The sequence below is a fragment of the Pelodiscus sinensis genome, chromosome 13 (genome assembly GCF_049634645.1).
Source record: "Pelodiscus sinensis isolate JC-2024 chromosome 13, ASM4963464v1, whole genome shotgun sequence".
Taxonomy (NCBI): domain Eukaryota; kingdom Metazoa; phylum Chordata; order Testudines; family Trionychidae; genus Pelodiscus; species Pelodiscus sinensis.
Window position 1 is genome coordinate 21609743 of NC_134723.1, and position 23011 is coordinate 21632753.

The following is a 23011-nucleotide window of genomic DNA, read 5'->3' on the forward strand; positions in this document are numbered from 1 at the left end:
TCCTCATACAATGAGGGTTACAAGAGTCAGAGTAAGAAGTCCTCCAGCTTGACAGTATTTAGACATTGTCAGAATAACTGCCAGCTGTGTAGATGTGGACAATGTTATTTCAAAATAATGCTAGTTATTTTGAAATAATGTTGCTGTTTAGACGTAGCCCCAGATGCCAAAAGTCTGCTTGTTGTTTTTAAAGTTACAGACCAACACAGCTACCCCTCTGAGACAATTTATTTTGGTTATTTAATAAAGTCTTGATTTTCTTAAGGGGCTGCATTACATTAACGGAAGAAACTTCCCCACTGGGAACTAGCTATATATCTGTACAGTACAGTTTTCTTCATCTTCCTCTGAATCAACTGGTATTGACAGAGAACAGGAAACCAAACTGGGAGGACAATAGGTTTCATCTGGCCTGGTCCAAAACACGTCACTGTAGAACTACCCTGAAGTGAAGTCTCTCTTAAGTAACTTTCTAAAGAATCAATACAAACAAGTTGCCTTTTGGAAAGGGATCTCGTTAAATAGAAATTGAAGAAAACCACGTGTGGTGATGTTTCAAAGTGATTGCTTGACAGACAGCTGCCAGTGGAAGGGGAGTCTTGAGTGCAAGTTTTTGCATACAACTGGTACATTTGAGTTCTATATAGAGCAATGTTTCCCAATTTATTTGGCCACGGAACCCTTTTAAACTCAAAAGAATTTTGTGGAACCCCTAATAGCAGTCATATATAATATATATATATATAGCTGAAAAAGTAGACCACAAATAAGTAAGGATAATAATAAAGCAATGCTAAACAAGGTCATGAGATCAACACAAATGAAAACTGTTTTCAATAACATTCATAAATGCTTAATATTAATTATTATTATTTTTAATAACAACATGTTATTGTAATGGAATTTTCTTGCGGAACCCTTACTTTTACTTTGCGGAACCCTGGGGTTCCCCGGAACACCATTTGGGAAACACTGATATAGAGTAATACTTTGCCATATGATAACCTATGGAGCTCTAAACAGTGGAACTGGCAAAAGGGCTAGCTGCTGAAAATGTCAAGAAAGAGTTAACACTATTATTATTTCATTATGGAGGTGTTGATAGTGTCTCCATATTCAAAATTGAAGTAAGGCTTTCATTTTCTTGCAACCTTAATTGAATATTTGTATTACAGTAGTGGCCAGAAGCTTTAATCAGGGTTGGGAACACCATTATGCCACATGCTGTACAAAGACGTATTTACACACACAAAACAGCAGCTTGATGCTGATCGTGACTTTCTCTGTTGTGATGGAATGTAGTATACTCCATTACCTGATGTGTTAGTGATTTGTCACTAATAATGTCTGGTATAAATTTAATCATTTGTTATTTTGGGGGTGATTTGGAGGAGTATAATTTAGGGATGGAAAAGAGTAGTTGATTTGTCAACTATCCTATAAGCCTAGGCTTATCGGGTAGTCAAGTCGACTACTTGCATTTTCCCCCACTCCTTGCTGCCTCTGTATCCAAGGCAGCAGTGTGGGGGGCCAGTGCAGGCTACTCGGGCAGCGGCCCCTGTCCACAGGGAGTTGGAACCCCCCATAGACAGGGGCTGCTGCCAGAGCAGCCTCTGTCTATAGTCAGCCTTGGCTGTTGCAAACAGGCTGCTCTAGCGGCAGCCCCTGTCCACGGCAGCCTGGGCTGGCTGTGAACAGAGGCTGATCTGCAGCAGCTCCTGTCTGCAGGGCAGGAGCGGGAGAGGGGGAGTGTTCCTACTCCCTGCTGAATCTGGCACCAGCAGGGACTGAGCAAGCCTGGCTCAGTCTTGGCTTGTGTCAGGTCCAGTAGCTACCCCTGCTGTGGCTCTGCAGTTTAAATGTACTATGAGCCAGGCTGCCTGCGTGCCCAGCTCTTGCTACATTTAAACAGCAGAGCTGCAGCAGGGCTAGTTCCTTCCTAGCCCTTTTCCTTATTGACTAATTGTGTAGTCCAGCATTTCTCAAACTGGGTCGCGACCCCCAGGGAGGTTGTGAGCAACTTACAGGGGGGGTCGCAGCTGGATCCGGTTTTTTTTTTGTTTTTTTTAAATGCAAAAATTGCTCTCTCTTGCATCTCAGTTGCTAGGTATCCAGTTTTCACCCGGACCCCTGCTGCATCTGGCAGGGGCGAGGGAATGAGGAGGGAGCAGGAGGGGGCAGTTACTGGGAACCACGCTAGGGGAGCGCTGGGCTGGGTGGGAGCAGAGCACACACTGCTCTGGCCCACATGACCAGCTGAGACTGGCAGCTGGCCATGTGATGCCTCCCCTACAAGCTGCAAGCTGAGGCGGCCGGGCGGCAGGAGCATCCACTTTAAAAGTAAGATTGTTCCTCCGTGCCTGGCTCTGTGGGGCGGGAAGGGATTTGATTGGAGTGGCGCTCCTGACGCTGAGGATGCCTGCCTCGGGGGGAGGGGAGAGTGCACTGGGATGGGGAGACTGGGGGGCATGACTCAGGGGGAGGGGTGAGTGCATTGGCGATTAGTGTGTAGTCCCAAACTGGATAAAGTGGTGCAACTTTTGCTTAGCAATTTGGCTCCCCCCCCCTTTTTTTTTTCCTCAACAACTTTGGAGCAGTGAGTGTGGGAGGTCACACAAATTCATTTAGCATTTTAGGGGGTCACGGTATCACAAAGTTTGAGAACCCCGGGTGTAGTCGACACAAAGTGTATCAACTACGCAATTACCCTCTTACCCGCCTCTTAACATCCTTACTATAATTGACTTGTAGAATGAAAGTAGAGGTTGCTTGGGTCTTTGTGGAGATTCAAGGCAGAGGGTGGGAATGCAGGAGTCCGAGCTGGGGGCTGGGAGACCTGAGAGAGCTCACTGGAGCCACTCGTGGTGACGAGTGCAGCGCTGCTCCAATGACAACAGCTTCCTGAGACACCCGGGGCCATGCTGCCCATTGGCGACTCTCCTAGTAGGCCGGGACTGCACTGCCCAGCCATTGCTGGCAGCTCCTCTGGAGGGTTGGTCCGGGGCTGTGCTGTCCAGCCCTGGCTGGCAGCTGCTCCTGGGAGGTGGGAGCTGCTGGCTCCTTCCAGGAGAGAACTGAGAGCTGTGCTGGCCAGCCCCAGCTCGTGGCTCCTGGGACGGGGCTCTGCTGCCGAGCCATCGGCTTTTGGAGGGGCCTGGCTGTGCTGTCCTGCTCCGGTCTGCATCTCCTTGTGGGGTGGTAGGGCCAAGACTGTACTGCCCAGCCCCACCAGCTGCAGTCAATGGCTGGGGGAGGAGGGAGAGAGACCACTTAACCGCGGCTGACAGTTGGCAATATGGAGAGCCTGCACCCCAGCTCATCACTCTATTGCTGGTGCAGCCACTCTCCTATGATCATTCTGCAGTATAACTGTCCCTGCTCACTGCCCCCTCCCTTTTCCGTGTTATGGAAAACAGTTCAATTCCAGGCACTTCCCATTATCCTGGCACAACCAAACCCTATCCCTGCTTTAAGTTAGGATTAGAGGAAGCTGCATATCAAAGTTAGTGGTTCTAGCTCTTATCATTTAGGAGGAGCTCTTAAACAAAGAGAACTTAACAGATGGATGGATTCTAGGGATGAAACTGGCCCTTTATTTTACTTATCACAGAATACTTCCCAGAGAAATCCTGTCATAGGGAAGAGGTAAGCTGTAAAAACATGCTTTTCTAAGAAGAGGCAATTACTGCTTTCTGAGGAGCATGGTGAGAGAGTTCCTATGAAACAGAGTGAAAAGTCTCCCCCTCCCTCTGCCGCACACATTTCTGGAGAGGGGAGAGTTGGTCAAATGTAAAGGAACATAGTAATAGAGCAGGTGGGCTTTTGCTCAGAGGTAGAGCAGAGATCAGAAGAGAAGTATAAATGGGGTGCTAGGGATTGGGGAAGGATGGATGGATCATGGAGACTTGAGTACTTATAAGACAATTTTAGCTGAATTTAGAAATTGGCAAGAAGCTAGTGAAAATAACACACCTGGGTCTCCTACAGTTCATTGAAACCATTCCCTAAGAAGCTCTTTCAGCCAAACAGCAAGTTGATAAGTGTGAATGCTCAGATTTTGTGCTACATTATCAATATTATAGATCCTATAGTACATGGCCTGCAGAGTGGAGCCAGGAAAAAATATGATTACTTTACCATCTCCAAGCTCTAGAATGAAATTTTAATTAAGACAGACTTCTGGTTCTTTGCTTTTAATTTCTCCAAAGATAAGGTTAAGCTAGTAATGTTTTATTAGACTGAGCTTATGAACATAGCTTCGGTGTCTAAAATAGCTTCAACTGACATATAAGCAAATACTTCAAATGAGTTTGAAGTAGGATAGATATGTTATTTATATAGTGCCTTATGAAGACTCCATGGACAAGGAAATTCACTGAGCCAGTTTGGGTAATTATTGTTTCAATAGCTTAAATTTCCTTGCCACAGATAAATTAAATTTTTGATTCCTCTGAAAATAATTCCTGTTGCGGTATGGACTTTAGTGTCTAATGCCAAGATTGGGTCAACATTATTATATTTCTGAATTATTTAAATCTAATTTTCATTCCAAAATGCTGACACAAGCCCTGTGTGCTTTGAGTATCTTGGAAGGTTTGGATGGCTGCCTGTTTCTGCAGAACTTACAAATCAGGCTAGAAAGGGTCTCCTGCCTTTGACTCTCTGTGGTACTAGTGGAAGAGTTAATGCTGGAAATACTGATTCCTCTCCTCCTTTAAGAGGCATGAGGTGACTTTCCTCAGTGCATCGTGGATGGGACTGAGGTTGACATTTCAATGGCGTTTGTGAAACTTTCCATAGTATTGACCCTTATTCTGCTATTTTAATGACTCCAAAAGTTGTGCTTTGAAATCATGGGGTAATAGTACCAAAGAAGCCTCCTTGGCAACTAGTCAAAGGGAACATTCTGGACCTTTGTACTGTAGGATGGAGAAAAAGTATCCCATCTGCAAAGGACAGAACCGCTGGAGTCAGAGCCTATTAAACGTCAACAGCTGCTTTATGTCACAGGATCTTCAAGGCAAAAGATCCAAAACCAAGAGAGGCGTTTGGAAAAGATTTGTGAATACTTGTTCTGAATTCAGAGAGGCAGCTGTGTGCAAAGCATGGGATATCGCTCGTGCTGAATACAAAGAGAGATGGAAAAAGCAGGGGCACATGCTCAGCCCTAACAGATAGCACATGTACCCGACTGACTAGAGAGTTTGAAAAATGGTTAATGCCACTGAAAATATTACATCCCTGAACTTACTTGGTACCTTGCTCCCTGTTACTTACATGCTGGTCTTGTAAGTTAGACCTTTAGGAATCTGATTACAAAGATGCCTGGGACCTATCATCACTTTTATACATTCTGACAGGTCTCCATGACCCAAGAAGATCCAGGAAAAAGATGCTGGATAGTGTTACACTATCTTATCCGACTTGTTTGACTTTACAGAATTTCTCTTGGTTTGAAAGAGGAAGAAAATCAGTTTTCTAAAAAAGAAATTGTTTTATATTCGGGAAAAGTGATTGTTCCTTTTAAAACATGCATGAATGACACCCCCAAAAATCCCCTCACTAATACAAGGTGCAAAATGGTCAGTGGGCCAGTATGCTTCCCCACGCTGAGAGAGTCTCCCCTCTCGGGTGACAAGCTGCTTCAGTCTCCAGATGTCATTCATTTTTCTGTTCTTTCTGCCAATGCTACTAGCAAAGGTGTGAGTTATGACATTTTATTACAATTGGGGTTCTTGTTCGTGACCAGCCATCCATTCCACATAGGCCACCTAACTGTCAGATTGTAATGATTTCTGGTCGCTATCAAACCATGCCAAGCTTAGATCAGTGATCTAAAGAGGAACATCTCTGTATCCCATTACAATTGCCCTGGGCCATCCATTCCCGGCCTATACAATAACTGAGCATTTAGGACTCAATCTAATCCCCTGTAATGTCAGTGGAAAGAATTCAGTAGCATTTGGATTGCAGCCTTCATATAGTATTTTGTGTCTTCAAAAGCCTGTCCAAAGGTTTACCAGTGCTGCTTCAACTATGAAGAAAGCACCTGAATAAAAGAGAGCAACTTAATTAAAACCAACCCAAGTCAGAAGTAAGGGCTGGATGACCAGTATGACAGAGAACCAGATTTATTAATCAACAGTTGTTTAAGACAAATTAATAACTGAGCAGCCATGGATCTGATGTTTTCTTTCAGTGCTAATGTGGGGGTTGTTTGTGTGCTTTCTGCAGATTAAATTTGCGCTTGTCAGCAAAACGACAGTAGTCATTTCTCACCAACTGTCTGCTTTGAGGCCTGGTTAATATGCTCTGCTGTTATGTGCTAAGGCAGGTTTTATTAGGCTTTTTAAAAATCTTATCTAGTTTAGCATTTCAGTTTTTGAAGTGTGTGCAAAGAATAACAGGAAATCTGTCTAGAAAAAGCACCCACCAAGCGAAAGACAGAAATGCACAACTTTCCCCAAAGCTCAGTGGTTTTACTGAGTGTAAGTAGAGCACCAGGCAGATCCTTGGCCCTGCTCCAGCACCTTTCTGCTTCTCTGATGCTGCAAAGGGATTGAAAAGTTGGTACAAGCAGATAGCTGGGGATTTGCACAGTACAGGCAAATTCCTAGGTGCTGTAGGACTGTCCATAGCCAGCTCATATGTTATCTTGGGTGGCCAGATGCCTGATTTTTTTTTTTTAACTGAAAAGTCCAGTCTAAAAGGGGACCTGACTGTGTCTGATGAGATCTACTGACCAAATAACCAAAGTTCAGTTGCTGCGAGCGGAGCAGGAAGGGAGGTGCTGGGTCATCACCTGCACCAGCCCCTGCTTAGCTGGGACTGCCTCCTACCTTTGTCTGCATGACTGCAACTCCCAGCCGCAGCTCCGCAGATAAGTCTCTCCTGACTCAGACAGGGGATGGGTAGAAGAGGAAAAGCAGTGCATGATGGGAGGAGGAAGAGTGGATGGGGGCAGATCCTCAGGGGAAATGGGAGGGCAGGGCAGGGGCCTTAGGAGAAGAGGCAGGGCTTTGAGGGAAGGAGGCAGGGCAGGGAAGGATCAGGCACTCTTCTGGGGTGTCAGGTTTTTTTAAACATTACAGGTTGGCAACCCTAATTATATACCCCTTCCCGGCTTTGGTGTAGAGAGGATGTTGGCAGTTGCTGGGGAGAAGGGGTTTGATGAGAGCATTGCTGCGCTCTAGTGGTCACTGGCTCTCCAGTACTCCAGGGACATGAAGAGAGAGCTTCATAGCCAGCATAGTTTAGAGCCGTGGTCCCCAACATGGTGCCCGCGGGCGCCATGGCACCCGCGGGGGCATTTGAATGCGCCCGCCAGGTGCTCGGGGCTGGCCTGGCCCCGGGCACATGGCGCACGGGCGCTTGCGGGGGGGGGGGGGCGCACTTGGCAGGGGGGAGCACCGGCGCCGGGCGCGCGGCGCTCGCGGGGGGGAGCCCCGGGCGCGCGGCGCTTACGGGGGAGAGCGCTGGCCCTGGGCGTGCGGCGCTCGGCGGGGGGGCGCTTGGCGGGGGGGGCACCGGCCCTGGGCGCACGGCGCTTGAGGGTGTCGGGCCCCGCCCCCGGGTGCGTGGCTATGGGGGGGGCCCTGCCCCCGGGCATGCGGCTGGGGGGGGCCGCCCCCGGGCGCACACGTGTCCTGGCGCCCGGCGGGCGAACGGCCACGCCCCCTGGCGCCCGACAACCTGAAAAGGTTGGGGACCACTGGTTTAGAGCAACCCCCAAACAGCTCTAAACTAAGCTGGGAGCTCTAAACTTAACTCCAGGATTACTGAGCTGAACATGGCTCCTTTGCAGCTCCCCCTGTCAACCACACTCAGTGGTTATTGGATATAGTTTAGGATGGACCTCTCTAGTTGTATACTTTACCTCAGTGAGATGCATTTGCTAGAGTTACCATTCCTTTATTACCCTGCTTTGGAGTGGGAGTATGTCCTTTGGAAAGGGAGTGCGCAAATTGTGATTGGTACCTCTTAAAACATAGAAGGAGCTTTGTTTGAGTAAAGGGCTCAGAGGAAGCCCCAGGAATCTGAGCTGATTGGCTTGGTTTAGTGAGTGTCAAGTAACAGTAGAATAGAGGATCCACTGAAATCATGTCCTTCTAAATCACTCTTCTCTACAGATCTACTCCAGCCCACCTGAGGACAGCACTGCTCCCCCAGTACCTCCTCCCAGAGTAACTGCCCGAAGGCACAAACCCATCACAATATCCAAGCGCCCCCTGAGAGAAAGGCCTGTCTTTTATGGTGGTTTCCTGGAAGAAAATGAAGGTCAGTTCAGCTGTTCACTGCCACCACCTCAGTCTCCAGCTCTCACATTTCTCTTGTCAGGACTGTATATTGGAACCCAGCTTGCCACTCATTGGGGGAGGGAGGGATTTGAAACTTCAGCAGCAACATCACATTTCCAGGGCATTAATGTGTGGGGCGGAAAGATGGATTGTTTGGGGGTTGTATTTACCTTTGTAGAAAGTAACTGGCCCAATGAACCAGTTCACTCAAGCACATGCTTAACTTTAAGCAAGAGTACTCCTTTAAAAATGATGGACTTACTCAGTTACTTAAGGTTGAACTTGTGCTTAAATGTTTGCTGAATAAGAGCCAGGGTGTTCAGCACCTTGCAGGACTGAGACTGTAGTGCAGTCAGCGTTGCTATGGGGTTGTTTCTGTGGGTCATTCACACAGCAACAGGGAAAATAAAAAATATGCAAAACTGTGAAAACATGGTAGTAAACTTACAAAACCTGTCAGGTGGCTTTATGGACAAGCATACTACCAGGAGCGCCTTTTTTTTTTTTTTTTTTTTTTTATTGACTAGGAAATTGAAATCAACAGTGTCCTTCTAAAAGTCAGAGATTTTAAAAGTACATCAGTAAATATCCTTTTCTCGTACATTAAATTAGTGAAACTGAATAAACTTTCACTATCACTTATTTCTCAGCACCAGTGCAAGCTGTTTACTTTTTGCATTGTATCAGCATGAACAGTGAAAGCAGACTGGTCAGTTTTGCTTATTTCTAGTTACTGTCACAGACTCACTGAGCCTGATTTTGCTGAGAGTAGTGAGTGCTGAGTAAGCACCTGTAAAGATCAGGCCATCTCAAGGTTTCACCTGCTATGTGTATTTATTCTGTTTTCCTTTGGTCCACAGATGACAGCCAAGACCAGACTCCTAATGGCACCATCGTCTCTAATAGCGCAGAAGCTCCCAAGCCGCTACATCGCAGCAGACTGCCTACACAGAGAGCAAGGGAGGCTGATCCTGGGAGGTCTGGCTCAGAGAGCAAGCCTGAACAGTACTCTGAGGTGGATGTTGGAAAGTTGGTGTCCAAGCTGCAAGATGGGGGAACTAAGCTCACCAACAAGGCTGCAAATGGAGTGGTGACTGGCACCACCTCCACTCTCCATACTAAGAGACCTGCACCGAGGCCCATGAAATACAGCAAGGAGGGTAAGTTTTCTGCTTTGGGAGGTCTCCCTCACATGGGTCTCAACTGTTCTTGGATGGAACTCTCGCCCATCTCGCTGCACTGCAGAAATTGGAACAAAATTGTGACAAGCATGCCAAATGTTTTGTGCTTTGTCAGACTGTAGGGGTGAGGGGTTGCAGAGGGAAGTGCTGGTTTTGCAACCTGTCTCTCTTTTCAACAATAGGGAACCTGAAATCAAAACCCTTACAAGCCAGAAATGAGCCTCAAATGGATGGTGGTATTTCAGAGCTTTATATGGCAATGGTAGACTAGTCCTCTGAAGCATTGGAGTTGACATTGGCATAGAACTTGGTGGGAACTAATGCAAGGTTTCACCTTTTAAACTCAGAGATCAGATAGTGGCCCAGTGGACTCTGTAGAATCAGCATTCAGTTCTGAATAGAAATGATTCAGAACCATCTTAAGATGAGTGCTTTAGATATTGAAAACTTGGGTAATTTGAAAAATCCAAAAGGGTGTTAGCTGTTTAGCAGTACACTTGCATTTTGTGTTTCTCTCAGTGAAGAGAGAGAAAATCAATGAATTCACTTTTACTTTTGCTTCTACAGGTTGAACCTCTCTAGTCCAGAACTCTAGTCTGGAAACATCCATGGTCCAGAATGATTTTAGTTAGCCAGATGCTCACTTTTCATGCATTTGTCCGAGTTTCCCATAGTCCCATAAAGTTTGTTTACGGTCACCAGTCCTGGCTCTGTGTTCTGTGCTATTATTTAGCTCTAATTTACCCCAAAATATCCTTTAACAGCCCAGTAAGCAGTGGAAGTGTCAGCAATGCTACTAGATAATATTGACTTCCCGTGGTCCAGAAAATTCTGTGGTTCAGAAGCAGTAAGATCCCAAGGGCGCCAGACTAGAGAGGTTCAACTTGTAGACAGTTTCATAGTCAGGTTCTTGGTGCTATTATGTCTGGATTGTATACATGGTAGGGGAAGGTTTATTCCATGTGTTTCCATGGATTTTTTTTTTTTTAATTCCAAGGAAGCATTTCTATTTAGCACAAATTTTATAAAAAACCTTTTTTCTTTTAGTAATTTAAAAGAATTCAGGACCACATTTAAGTTGGTATTGTCCATTTAACATACATAAAGGGTGGTTTGGTTCTTTGCTTAGATGTACATCACTCCAGCTACACACACACAGTTATTTATAAAAAGAAGGATGATTGTTTTGTACATTTTGATGGCTCCTCCTGTGCTCATCTCACTGCTTGCTAGATACTTTTATAACCTCATAGCCTTCACAGGGTCGCATTTAGAAAGGAAACAATAGGCTGCACTCATCTGTTGACTCCTGGGTATAATAAAAAGAAAGAATAACAAGATTTAACTTGGAAGCACAACTATTAAGTTAATTTGAATAGTACTACTGATCTCATTTAAATCTAATCAATGAATATTAGAGAGAAGCTTGCTTTTGGTGTAATAGAACAGTTTTTATAGACTGGAGTAGATGAACATTAACTGTGATTTAGCATTTGAAGTTGCATCTCTGTAGTATGTCCAAAGTACACACCTTGACAAAATAGGTTTATGTGATTTTTTTGGGGTGTAGAAACAAATAATATTGAGTAGGTGTATGGAGCTTGTTACATTTAAATTTGGCATTGATGCAACCACTATTGGAATACTGTGCCCAGTTCTGATGTTCATAATTAGAGCCCTAGGCAGATACATATTTTGTATCTGAATCTTCAAAAATGAGCCACAGATATCCACATTGATAACCATGGATGTGGATACCCAGATATCCACAGATTCGCTGAGTTCTAGACGCAAAATTTGTATCTGCAACCATATCTACAAAAAAGAGCTGTGGATATCTGCATCCACATCCACAGACGCAGATATCCACGGATTTGCAGGTTTCTATTCATAATTCAAGGAGGACGTTGAAAAATTGGACAGGGTTCAAAGAAATTTATGAGAATGATTAAAGAATTGGAAAACAAACCTTATGGTGAGAGACTCAAGGAGCTCAATCTATTTACCTTATCAAAGAGAAGGTTATAGGGAAACATGATCATGATCGCAATCTCAGTACCAACATGCAGAACAGAAATTTGATAAGAGGGCTCCTCCATCTACCATACAAAATGTATAACAATTGTGAGTGGCTGGAAGTTGAAGCTAGACAAATTTACATTAGAAATAAATCAGAGATTTTTAACAATGAGGGTACCATTGAAAAAGCCTGCAAGGTTTGTGGTGCATTCTCAGTCACTAGAAACTTGTAGAAAACAATCCCATTTTGATTTAAGAGATAGAGATATAGTTAGTTAAGTTCTAATAGGAATTAATTCAAGGCAGCCTTATGGCCTTTGTTATGTAGGAGGTCAGAGTAGGTGATCATATCTTTTCTGGTTTCATAAGCTATGAATCAATGAAAATGCTTCCCAGAGAAGCTAAGTAGTGAGTTGGAAGGTGTGCTGGGAAGAAGAAGAATGATTTAGAGCAAGGGTGGCCAAACCATTACAGACTTAAGAACCAAAATAGTGGTAGATACAGTGCAAAGAGCTGAGGGAAAGAAGTTGTTGAGCAAAAAAAAAAAAAAAACTGTTTGCCTCTTTAACAGCCACGTGTGGCCCAAGCCGAAAAGTTGTTGCAGGGGAGGGGAGGAAAGCTGCCCCTTTAAGAGCCACACTAACATTTCTGTCCAGCCCATCAAGACTCCCAGCAATTGTGGCTCCAAAGACTTGCAGCTCTTTGGCTGCCCGCTTGCAATCTCTGGGCTGCTAAAAGTCTGTGGTGTAGCAGGCCGCTCAGGCAGATTGCCTGCCTGCTGTGGCTTTACACCACTCCTGTATGTAGTTGGCTCCTGAGATGGATTGGAAGCCAGGCCAAGGATCCCAAGGTGAGAGGGATAGGAAGCTGCTGAAAGGAATGGATAGGAAGGAAAATTCATGGGGCAGGGGAAATAAAGTCCTGGAATAAAGGCATAGTGTGAAATTTGGAGAAGCAGAGGTTCAGGAAGGTTCTAAGAGGGAACTACAATAATCTCAGCTATGACTCAACAGTAGAATTTAATCAGCTTCTCCCTGATTCCATAGAGAAGCATGGAACCTGTTTGCCATTAGAAATGCTTGTTACTTGTTTTTTATCTTAAATAATGCAGTAATAGCCAAAGAGCCATTGAAAAGTTTGCCATGAAACAGCAATGGCTGCCTCAGTTTGTGCTGTTAGATTCCCATACTCTGACAAACCTGAAACTTCCTCCTCTTCGCCATCTTTTGCTCTGACAGCATTGGTGACAGTGTTTGAAATCTCCAACCTTTCAGGTGAGAATGACAGCTTCACCAAAGCGCGATCTCCTGGAGATAAGCCAGTGATAATAAGGCCCCCGGTGAGACCTCCAGACCCTCCATGCCGAGCGCCCACGTCTCAGAAGCTGGAACAAAAGCCTGAGCCAATAGTTGGGGGAACAGAGGAAATGTCTTCATCTGTGTAAGTAGTAAATCCCCATCAGGGCTGGGTGCCCTGAACTAACAGCCCAGCAGGAGGAAATTCCTAGCGGTCAAGGGATGTGGAAAATGTGCAGAAGGAAAAGGCAAAATGATAAAAGGCATATGGCTCTAGTAAAAGCCATGGCACTAGTAAAATAAAAACATGAGCATTTTCTAGTAGAGTCATAAGGACTCCATTTCCTCCCCAGAACCTTCTGTTGTGTCCAGTTACAATGGAGGGAGAAATCTCTAATCACTTCCTGATGAACAAACCACATAAAAGAACTAACTTTTAAGAAAGGTTGAATGCGGCTTAGATTTGTTATAAGTAAAATGAGGGAGAAATTGACCACTAATTAAATTGAGCTCTACACTCAAGTTTCACTTTAGTCATAGCTGGATCACCATCCCGTTGGAGTCAAGGGGAGTGTTCTTATGTAAAAAATGACAACAGATCTCAAGATTTCACCACTGACTTCAGTGTGGCTTGAAGAAGCATTTCTAAGGATCAGCAAAGAATGTACACTGTCATGCTAATGTGTAATGCCGTAACAGATCTTCTGCTTTTCGTTTCTCTGTAATCTCGAGTCTGTCATTGACACTGGCTGCTTGATACTTTATCGTGGACCTCTATGCTGGCGCTTCTTCCCACTCTTGTATCCCAATGATGTAGGGTTAAGATTTCTACCTCTCCCGCCAAGGCCTCACATACCCCATGGAGATGTATTACTGTGAGGAGACATTATTTGTGATGGCATGAATCAGTTGAAGTACCCCAAAAGCCAATGGAGTGTCATGCTCTCTGTGGAGTAAGAAATGTAATACCAAATCATCACAACACAGCATGGGGAATGCTGAGAGGAGCAGAGCCTGAGTTCCCCATGCATTCTGACAGCGCTCCTGACCCATGGTGTCTCCTGTCAAGCCCTGCTTGATTTGATGAATAACTTTCAGTTAAGCAGCATTATATAGCTAATACAAATCCTGCAGTTTGCACGCCTTGCTCAGATCAAGCACCTATTGGCTTCAGTAGGCTTCATGCCTGAGGGAGGACTGCAAAGTTTGGCCTGGTACTGTTAATCATTTGCTGTGATTCCTTTTTGTTACAATTACAGTTTGAAGCCAGGTCTCTGGTAAGTCCAATGGAAACCATACGTCATAAAAATAAGGATACAGGTGTTAAAGGGTCTCATGCTTGGGCGAAGGTGTTTAGGCTGCAAGGGTGCAAATAAGATGTTATCTCAGGCAGCAAGCAGTCAGAACGGTGTCAGGCAAACACAGAACAAAAGGTGAGAGCAGGAGTAGCATCTCTGATTAGACCAGAGAAGGACACTGGTAGGAGGCTATTGTTGACCATTCTCAGTGCATTTCATTGGCAGCCTGTCTTCCTCCCCATAGCAGGTAATTGCTCCTTGACACAAATAGTGTCTCATCAAATAGTTGCCTTTTCATTGGAGAACTTAAAGAACCGTTCTGCTTTTGTTTGCAGAGTGGCCTCCAGAACAAAGTTCTTTGAGACCGCTTCCCGGCGGACAAGCAGGTAAGAGATGCCAGGAACCTAAGGTGCTTTTGTAACCTACACACCTAGAGAATGTCTAGATTACAGGGTTTTTTCAAAAAAAAGTGGCCTTTTTTCGAAAAAACTTTACCTGCATCTAGACTGCCATTGCGTTCTTTCGAAATTAATTTAAAAGAATGTGGAGGTTTTTTTGATAGCGGTAAACCTCCTTTTACGAGGAAGAATGCCTTTTTTCAAAAGAGCTCTTTCAAAAAAAGGCTTTCTTGAACACAAACAGGACTTTTTCAAAAGAGAGTGTCCAGATTGCCTGGGTGCTCTGTTTTGAAAAAGTGGATCGCTTTTTCAAAAGTTGTGTGGCTGTCTAGACTCTCTCTTTTGACAGAGGCTTGTAGTCTAGATGTACCCCTAGTGTGGCTCACTGTCCCATGGAGAATAGTGATAGAAATGTAGCCGTGTTAGTCTGGGGTAGCTGAAACAAAATACAGGACTATGTAGCACTTTAAAGACTAACAAGATGGTTTATTAATAAACCATCTTGTTAGTCTTTAAAGTGCTACATAGTCCTGTATTTCGTCCCATGGAGTGGCACTTAGACCAGTGTTTCTCCACCAGTGGTACGAGTACCCTTAGGGGTACTCGAAAGAAGTCTGTGGGGTATGTCAATGCAACTGAAATTTGGAGAAAACTGACTTTTTGATGGTTTTACAGCGCTGTATTATTTCTGTACTTTTTACACCCCAAAATTTAATCTCCTGCCCAGCTACGATTAAGTTGTTTAAACAATTGTGTTGCAATGATAGAAAAAAAATTGTGTGTCTGAAAACTGTAGGTACTGGGGTACTTATAATTTTTTTTAAAGTGATACTTTATAAAAAATGGTTGAAAAACATTGACTTAGACCACTTACCGTGAGTGATAAGAACAAGGGAACTCTACAGCATAAGCTGAAAGGCAGCTGGCATTATAGCTCAAGCTGTAGAGGCTCCTATGTTAAGCAATAGAGTTCCCATGTTCAAATCCCGGCGGCAGTTATGCTTTCGCACACGAACAAAAAACCTGTACTTAGCACAGAAGTGGTTCTCTGATTCATAGGTGGGCAGTACAGGCTAGAGACCCCCATTGGGTTCTTTACTGGACTTCTGTACTTTTGGGTAACAGAGATGGAGTCCAGCCATAACAACTGCGTCCAAACAAACCAGACTTTGTTGTGTTTATAATCTAGATCCAGCTTTGAATTTTGTAGTTTGAGCTCATCGCTGCTAGTTATTAAAATATTTCTCTGGATCATTGTTGTTCCTAGTTCAGCTTTAGGCTAATGTGTTGGGTGTTGTGTTGCATTTCACAATACTGAGTGTCTGAAACACTTAGGTTCATGGAAAAGATTAGACTGATTGGTACCTTGAATTTTCCATTAGCAAGTGCAGAGTGTAACCCCTTGTACAGCATTAAACATCAAACTGCCACAATTTTCAGTCAGAACTCTGCTGTTAATAAATATGATGGCTTTGAAGTTAGTGTCAGACCTTCCAGGCAGGGTGGGGTGGCAGTGTTTAGATTCAGTTCGCCCTTTCTTGCTGCTGTAAATTTAGCTCTGAGCAGTGCCGACACATGCAGGTGTCATGTCCCCAGTCTCCTAGATCACTAGCGCCATTGGTTTGTTTGTGGGTTTTTTGGCTTATAACAAAAGCTCAATCATGACTGTGTAAAGATCTTTGAGTATGACAAATGGTGGGTCTTTTGTAGCAGTGCTTATGATTTCCTTTCCTAGGGTACTGAGCAATATACACTAACCTTGCCTGCCATCCCATTCCTCTCTGTAGATTGAGGGCCCTGATTAATTAAATTGATTTTCTTTCTCTCTCTCCCTCCATTCCTTCACTCATAGCTCCTCATCACCACAAGGCAGACTCCCCACTGATGAGAGCTGAGGCTAAAGGTATGTGTCTGTCACAGACAGCAACCAGTTGCATAATTTTAACTTGACTTCAGCAGACTGGGTGGAAGGGAAGCCAGAGGAGCTAGCTGAGAATCTGTTAGGAGAGACTGATAGTGGCCTCTTCTCCCCGTCTCTAGCTGAACATTGGGGAGGACAGGCCATCAGAAGTGGTCCATTTACCCTCTCCTGTTGCAGTGTAGTGGGGCAAGGTAACCAACCTAGTGGTGTTGGGTTGCATGTAATCCATTATTCCATGGCATGGATTCCACTGGAATCTGCTGCAGAAGCTGCTGCCTATTCTCTGGGAACCCTGGCTATGGACACTACTACTTTGTCCTACTAGGCTTTAAGGTAGTTCACTATGTGTTAAGTCCTTGATGTGAGCAGCCACACACAAAGCTGAGGGCCAGGTGCGAACCACACCAGAAATAGGATGAGTTTGGTTTCAGGCCTGTTTCTAAGGGCTAAGTGTTCAGTGTGCATTTGCCACCATTGACTGTCTCGCACTGCTCATCCAGTTGTTTTCTTCTTTCAGGTTTTTAACCACCTAACCCTGGCTGGCTCCAGGAGATTTTTCCCACTTCTGAAATGAACTCTCCTGCTCCCCAGACTGTTTCAATTTGTGTGATGCAATCCAAGAGTGCAGCTGTCCTGGATACTGACAGCGTAGCATACCGCTGTGAATAGCTCATGGGGTTACACGAGAGGGGGGTGAAATAGGAGGAAGATCCAGACCTTGTCCCTGTTAAATTAAATGTTTGTTTTGTGCCATTTTGCCGCAGCTTCCCTAGCTCCTGCTTGGGCAGCATGTAAAGGACACTTGTCATTTCTACACAGGGTGATAAACTGTGGGTCTGAGAGAGTGGTGAAAGCAGACTTAATCTACAGAACTGGTCAGGCAATGGAAGGAACAGCCAAGAGCACTGAAAGCAATCTGCCCTTCAATTCCCTTTGGGAATTCCACTTTGGAACGACATGGCACATCCATCCAAGTTCAGTCAAAAGGCAAGCGACCAATCCCCAGAGTTTGGTAACCTGGGTGTAACAAGCAGGCACCTGATTCAGACCCCTCTGTCCTTGGAAACTTCAGTGGCATGTTTTTAAAATGGGTTGAGTTCTAAGTAAACCATACTGTGTTTCAGTGGCGAAGGCAGCAGTGTGCTTTTCCAGAAATCTCCATTAACTACAGGGGTCCATGTCCTGGTTCCAGTGACAGTCAATGTTCAGCCCAGCATAGGTATAGCTGTGCAATGTTCAGTCTCCCTTCTTTCCACACAGATGCAAGGCAGCACCTTGTCCATTCTGATTTGCCTTATGTGCTCCAAGTGTCCCCAAGCCATTCCCAGGAGTCAGGGGTCTATTAGTCAGGTACCATTCAGAGCTGTTCCCCAATTACCCATTGCGTAGAAGAAGGGGTTACAAGTTATTACAAAACCCTTCTGTAAAGTTACTGGTTCTGGAACCAAAGTAAACCTCCACGCTGTGTATTCCAGCTCTACCTAGAGTACAAATACTGACTTGCCAAAGGACCACTGCAGAGCATGCAACTTGCTGCTGCTTTCAGAACTGTCCTCGCCGCCTGTCTGCGTGCGGCTAATGTGAAATCCTGCATTATGAATGAATGTAATTCTCATCTCTTCTGGAAATGACACAGATGTGCGAATGGTGTACCTGTTACCTTAGACTGCAGTCCTGTACTCACAGCTGGCAGTCCTGGGGCTGTGCTTTAAGCCGTACGAGATAAAGGTGGCTTTTACAAAAATTATGTAAACATCAGTACTACAGCATGCACATCAGCATCTCCAGGCTCTCAAAGTGTGTGATCGCTCCAGTTCCTACATGATACTTTTTGGCTCTGACAGTGATTTTCTTCTAATTGCAAAAGTGTAACATTCTCTTTAGGCAAAGTTTGTTTAAAAACACTCAAAGATCATCCAGTTGCAAGTGTGCTTAATGGAAACTGAGAGTTAGTGGTACAGTGCTTTTACCTGTACTAGATTTACACTGATCTTGTGGGGAACCTTATCCAGTCTAAGGACCAATTTTATCTGGTACCAGTGGTGCTGCACATTTTTAATCCAGCTCTGAATTTGGCCCTGACTTTTTCAGGAAGGGAGGACAAAAACACACCACTCTGTCACTAAGAAATTAGCCACACTTTTAGCCACACCTCTCAAAAGTAAGTGTCTGTATGTGTGCATGCACATGTGTGCACATGCATGCCCGCTAATTTAGAGTGCTGAGTTGTGGGTCTGTGAGACTGTGTGCAGGTCTCCTAATTTTAGGTGTCCAGTTTGGAGACACCAAGAGCCTGGATTTTCAAAAGTTCTAAGCACCCAACATTCCTGAACTCAAAGGGGGTATGTCTACACTGCAGAGTTTTCAGAAAAACACCTGTTTTTCCAAAAAAGTCACTTATGTCCACACTGCAATAGCGTTTGTCAACAAAAAAAATGGAAAGAACAGAGGGGATTTTCTGACATTGGTAAGCCTCTTTCTACAAGGGAGAAACCTTTTTCTGAAAGCGCTTTTTTGGAAAAAGATGCATATGGACAGGGAAGAGGGAGTTATTTCGAAAGGAGGAAAAAGCTCAGGTGCCTTGGTGGCCACTCCGTCCATTGTAATCACAGCTTACATGCGATTCAGTATGGACTCTATCTTTTGAAAAAGCAGATTGCTTTTTCAATGCGCTTTGGCAGTGTGAATGCTCTCTTTCGGAAGAATTTTTTTCAAAAGATCTCTTCTGGAAAAGCTTCTTCCAAAAGAAGCCTGTAGTCTAGACATAGCCAGGGAGATACCAATGCTCAACAGCACTGAATAGCTAAATATTAAGTAGCCCCAAATAAATTAGACATTCAACAGCTGAGACACTGAGAATGGGAGGTACTTCTGAAAACTTGTCATTAACCATTCTCTCCATCTCTGCAACTGTACCAATAACTCTTCTGTGCACAGAAGGAAATTAAAGAAACAGAGCCAGATTCACTTGTCCTGCAGAAGACATCTTTGTGGCGGCTTGGGGGGAAAGAGAGGGTAGGAATTGTTTGTCAATGGGAAAAACAACATGACCCAGCAGCAGAAGAGGTTTGTTTTTCAAATTTCTGTTTAATTCTAAGCAATGACAGGTAGTAGTTAAACACATTTCACTCGATCCTTTTAAATTCATGTCTTATGTGTCTGTGCTCTTTTTCTCCATAACCATATCCGCATGCTGGGATGATTTGACTTTAATATGTGAGGTCCTGCAGCATGAAGGTTTGGGGAACACTCCCCCATGCCTGTGACCAAGAGCAAAGCAACTGAAAGAAGACTGAGGATTCAGCACTGCTGTTCTGAATTTCAAGGTGTCATGTGACAGCCATCTGATCTGTTTTGTCTTGTGCTGTGATGTTTACATTTCCATGAAGTAAACGCTCAGGACACGTGTCCTTGAAAGTGTCTGTGTCCTTCCTTTTTTTAATTACATGAATTTTATTTAAAAACCTTTATCCCTCCAGATGCTTTGCTGGAGCTTGGCTCACAGACTCCTAGTGTCTTTGCACATTCTGATGTGGATCATGAAAAGTGGACATAGAGCAGCTGATCAAGTCCATAACACAGTTGATCAAGTCCATCCTTCTACCTGTTTTGGTCTATTTGCTCCTTTCCTAATGGAGTGTCTAGTCTAATAAAAAAGTCCCCAAAACTGATTTTCCAGCTTCCATAGGAAAGCATTCTACAATTCAGGAAGACTTGGTTTGGGTTTTCTCTGTTATTTCCTGTAAATTCATTCTTTAATTTCGTCCCATTACCACCTGGCACAATTCTTAAATCAAGCCATAAATAAATCCTCTTCCTTCTATGGCAGATACAGTGCACCTGTATGAAAACAAGTGAGTGTCTTGAAATGTAACTGAATGTGGCTGAAGCCAGTGCTCCTATTTCACATGCTGACAAGGTGTGGGAATGGGGGAAAGGGATGCACAGATTGTTACAGCATATGCTAGGGGAGAGGAGCAGCATTAGCATCTGCCTGTAACCCAGCCAAGGGCAAAAGCATTGACTGTTAATGGTGTAAGATGACCAAATTCCAGGGCCATTCTCCATGCAGCAAAAGCTAAAGCAAAGAAAAATGAATCTCTGCTTTACTATAGGTCCTTCAATAGCAGCAAGCTGTTAAGCTGGGGAAGGTGTTAGGTTCAAACAGCTCCCAGAAACAGACGCAAGGGTGACCTCTTGAGTGTATGAAACTTTTCCCCTCAGACAACTAACACCAGTGGGACCTCCACTGCATGGGGCAAGTTAGCCTTGGCAAAGGGCTTTTCATTTCAACCAGGAAAGTTTATAACTAGAGACAGGCCTGAACCAAAACTGCGGATCTGCTTGTATATGAACTTTGAATCCTGCTTTGAACTGCTAGCTACATGCTCCTCTCTACTGGCAGCCTTCTTCTCCTCCTGGGCCCATTTTTCATTTCTTTGGCTACACCACACAGCCTCCGTTCTCCTTCAAACATAATTTGCCTCATTGAGCCCTGCAAGGGGCTCCACCAAGTGAGGCTTCATCTTTAGCCACGAGGAACTAAAGTTTCTACCTTCTATTCCACATTGAGCCAGTGTGTAGCATGTTTTTCCTTTACTTGTTCACTCAGAGCCGGCGGAAATCATTGTCTCCTATGCTTCAGGCCAGGAAGTTGTGGGCAGACTCCAAGAAGCCAACTTACATGAACAGAGATGGAAGACTGAAAATGGGCCACTGCCAAATGCACATCTCCAAATGTCTCCTGTTTGGTACAAAAGCTAAGAGTGGGAGTGACCACCCAAAGATGTGTCATTTGCAGAACTCAAGGGTTGCATTCGAAAGCTGTGTGATAACAGGCCAATAGCTGAAAATAGAGCTATAAAACATCTATTATCGTCATTAGACCTACAGCCAATATTAGCCAACAGAGTGATTAATTACAATTAAATAAGATCTGACATTTTTACACTAAGAAGAAAGACTACTTCTTGTGACTGGGTTTTTATATTTTAATTTGTAATTGTGTGTCTAGTAATAAGGGGAAAACAGAACTATTTCCTTTGTTGGGTTACAATTGAATACATCTCTGGTCTAATTTTGTCTTGGTCACAGCTGTGTGATTTCACTGGCTTTTTACCCTTTAATATTTAAATATTCCATAATTGTTAACTTTTACAATCAGCTCATTCATCTCTCTAAATCAGTGCAGTTGTTAGCACGTACATACATGCTTTGGGATTCTTAATGCAGGGCTCAGTATGCTCAAAGCAATTAGTTATGGGCTGATAAACTCACACCCATTTGTGGAGGATTATTACAAAGCAACAGACTCTATGATGCATAGTATTTAAATTAGACTTTTTTTAGCACCAAATCATTGATTCTTGTTCTGTCCCCCCCCCCCCAAGATCTGCAACTGTTGTTCAAATCTTTTCTCTTAAGCCTCTTGCCCTGTTTGGATTGACTAATTTTGCATTATTATAAAAAAAAATCCAATTCTGGGACTTTGGTTTATTTTGCTAGAATAGCCCCTCCACTTCCAAAGAAAGGCATGAAAGAGCCAGGGTTTATGGAACAGAAACATCAAGACTGGGGAGCAGGAAAAGCAGATGGTAGCCTGAAAGGACAGGAGAACATCCGAACAGTTAGAGGGAGCAACAGCTACTAAAATGAGGAAGCTCGGGTGACTGAAGAGGGACTTTTATGAAAGAATGGACAAAGCAGCGAGAGCTGTTTGGGATTGTCTAGTCTTACTGACAGCATGAATGCTAATACATAACTTTCTGCTACCTGACTCTGCGGTGTCATTTAGCTTTATGGCTTTCTAAGGTCTCCCAAAACCAGCCATCTTCACTGTTGACTGTGAAGGCTTTTCCCCAACAGTGTAGGGAGCCAGCACTACCAATGCTAACTTCAGCAAACTAACAATGAAGGGGAAATCTTGGGTCTCAACAAATAGTCCTGTAGCACCTCAGAGAATGCTCATTTTTTTTAAAGTTACAAACTAACACGGATACCCCTCTGAGACTCTTGGGTCTCAGTGTCTAGTCTGTGGCTTGGGGTGGCTCAGTTCTGGGAATGTAAGAAAAAAGGTGGAAATAGCCAATAAAATGAGTCCCCCATACGACTGGCAAGGAGTACAGTAGTTCCTCTGAAACTCCATGTTCCAGGGGATTGATGCTAGGGATGTGTCCCTCTTGGCTGTTCGTCTTGGTTTGAGTGCTCATTTCTCAGGAGGGTTACACCCCTGACTCTCTGAATCCTTCCCATCCTAACAGACCTCCTTTCAGGCACAAAGATGGCCAGGGTGGCAGCTGGGGATTAGCGGAGCAAGTTTTACTCATGCTCTCCGGTTAGACAACAGGGCCAGATTTTGGCCAAACTTGTCGTAGGCCTGCAAATGATATTCTCCTTTCTAAATCTCCCTTATTAGGAAGCATCTGTATGAGGCCAGTGTGAAAGCGAGGGCTCTCTGACAACCCCCGGGTGTTCAATCGGTTCTCTGATTTTTATCTAGCAAAACCCATAAAATACTTTCCATCCGCCTCTTTCATCTGTGTGTACAGAAAGGGCACTATTAGACGGCGGCAGGGAAACTTCAAACAGCATCCTGGGGAAGC

The 23011-nt window shown here is 44.3% G+C and overlaps 1 protein-coding gene across 4 annotated transcripts in view; it reads left to right on the plus strand.

Moving 5' to 3' along the window:
* The window catches only part of OPHN1 (oligophrenin 1), a 138664-nt gene extending 118838 nt beyond the window's left edge, over positions 1-19826 (plus strand). For 3 of the 4 annotated variants that reach the window (XM_025185727.2, XM_075940818.1, XM_025185726.2), the window contains exons 20-25: positions 8130-8277; positions 9158-9457; positions 12736-12937; positions 14426-14476; positions 16341-16391; positions 16927-19826. In XM_025185727.2, the coding sequence (XP_025041512.2) occupies positions 8130-8277; positions 9158-9457; positions 12736-12937; positions 14426-14476; positions 16341-16383 (744 nt within the window). In that variant the 3' untranslated portion in view covers positions 16384-16391; positions 16927-19826. The remainder of the gene's footprint in view (positions 1-8129; positions 8278-9157; positions 9458-12735; positions 12938-14425; positions 14477-16340; positions 16392-16926) is intronic. The other variant, XM_014574671.3, reaches the window with a different exon arrangement.
* The last annotated feature ends 3185 nt before the right edge of the window (positions 19827-23011 follow it).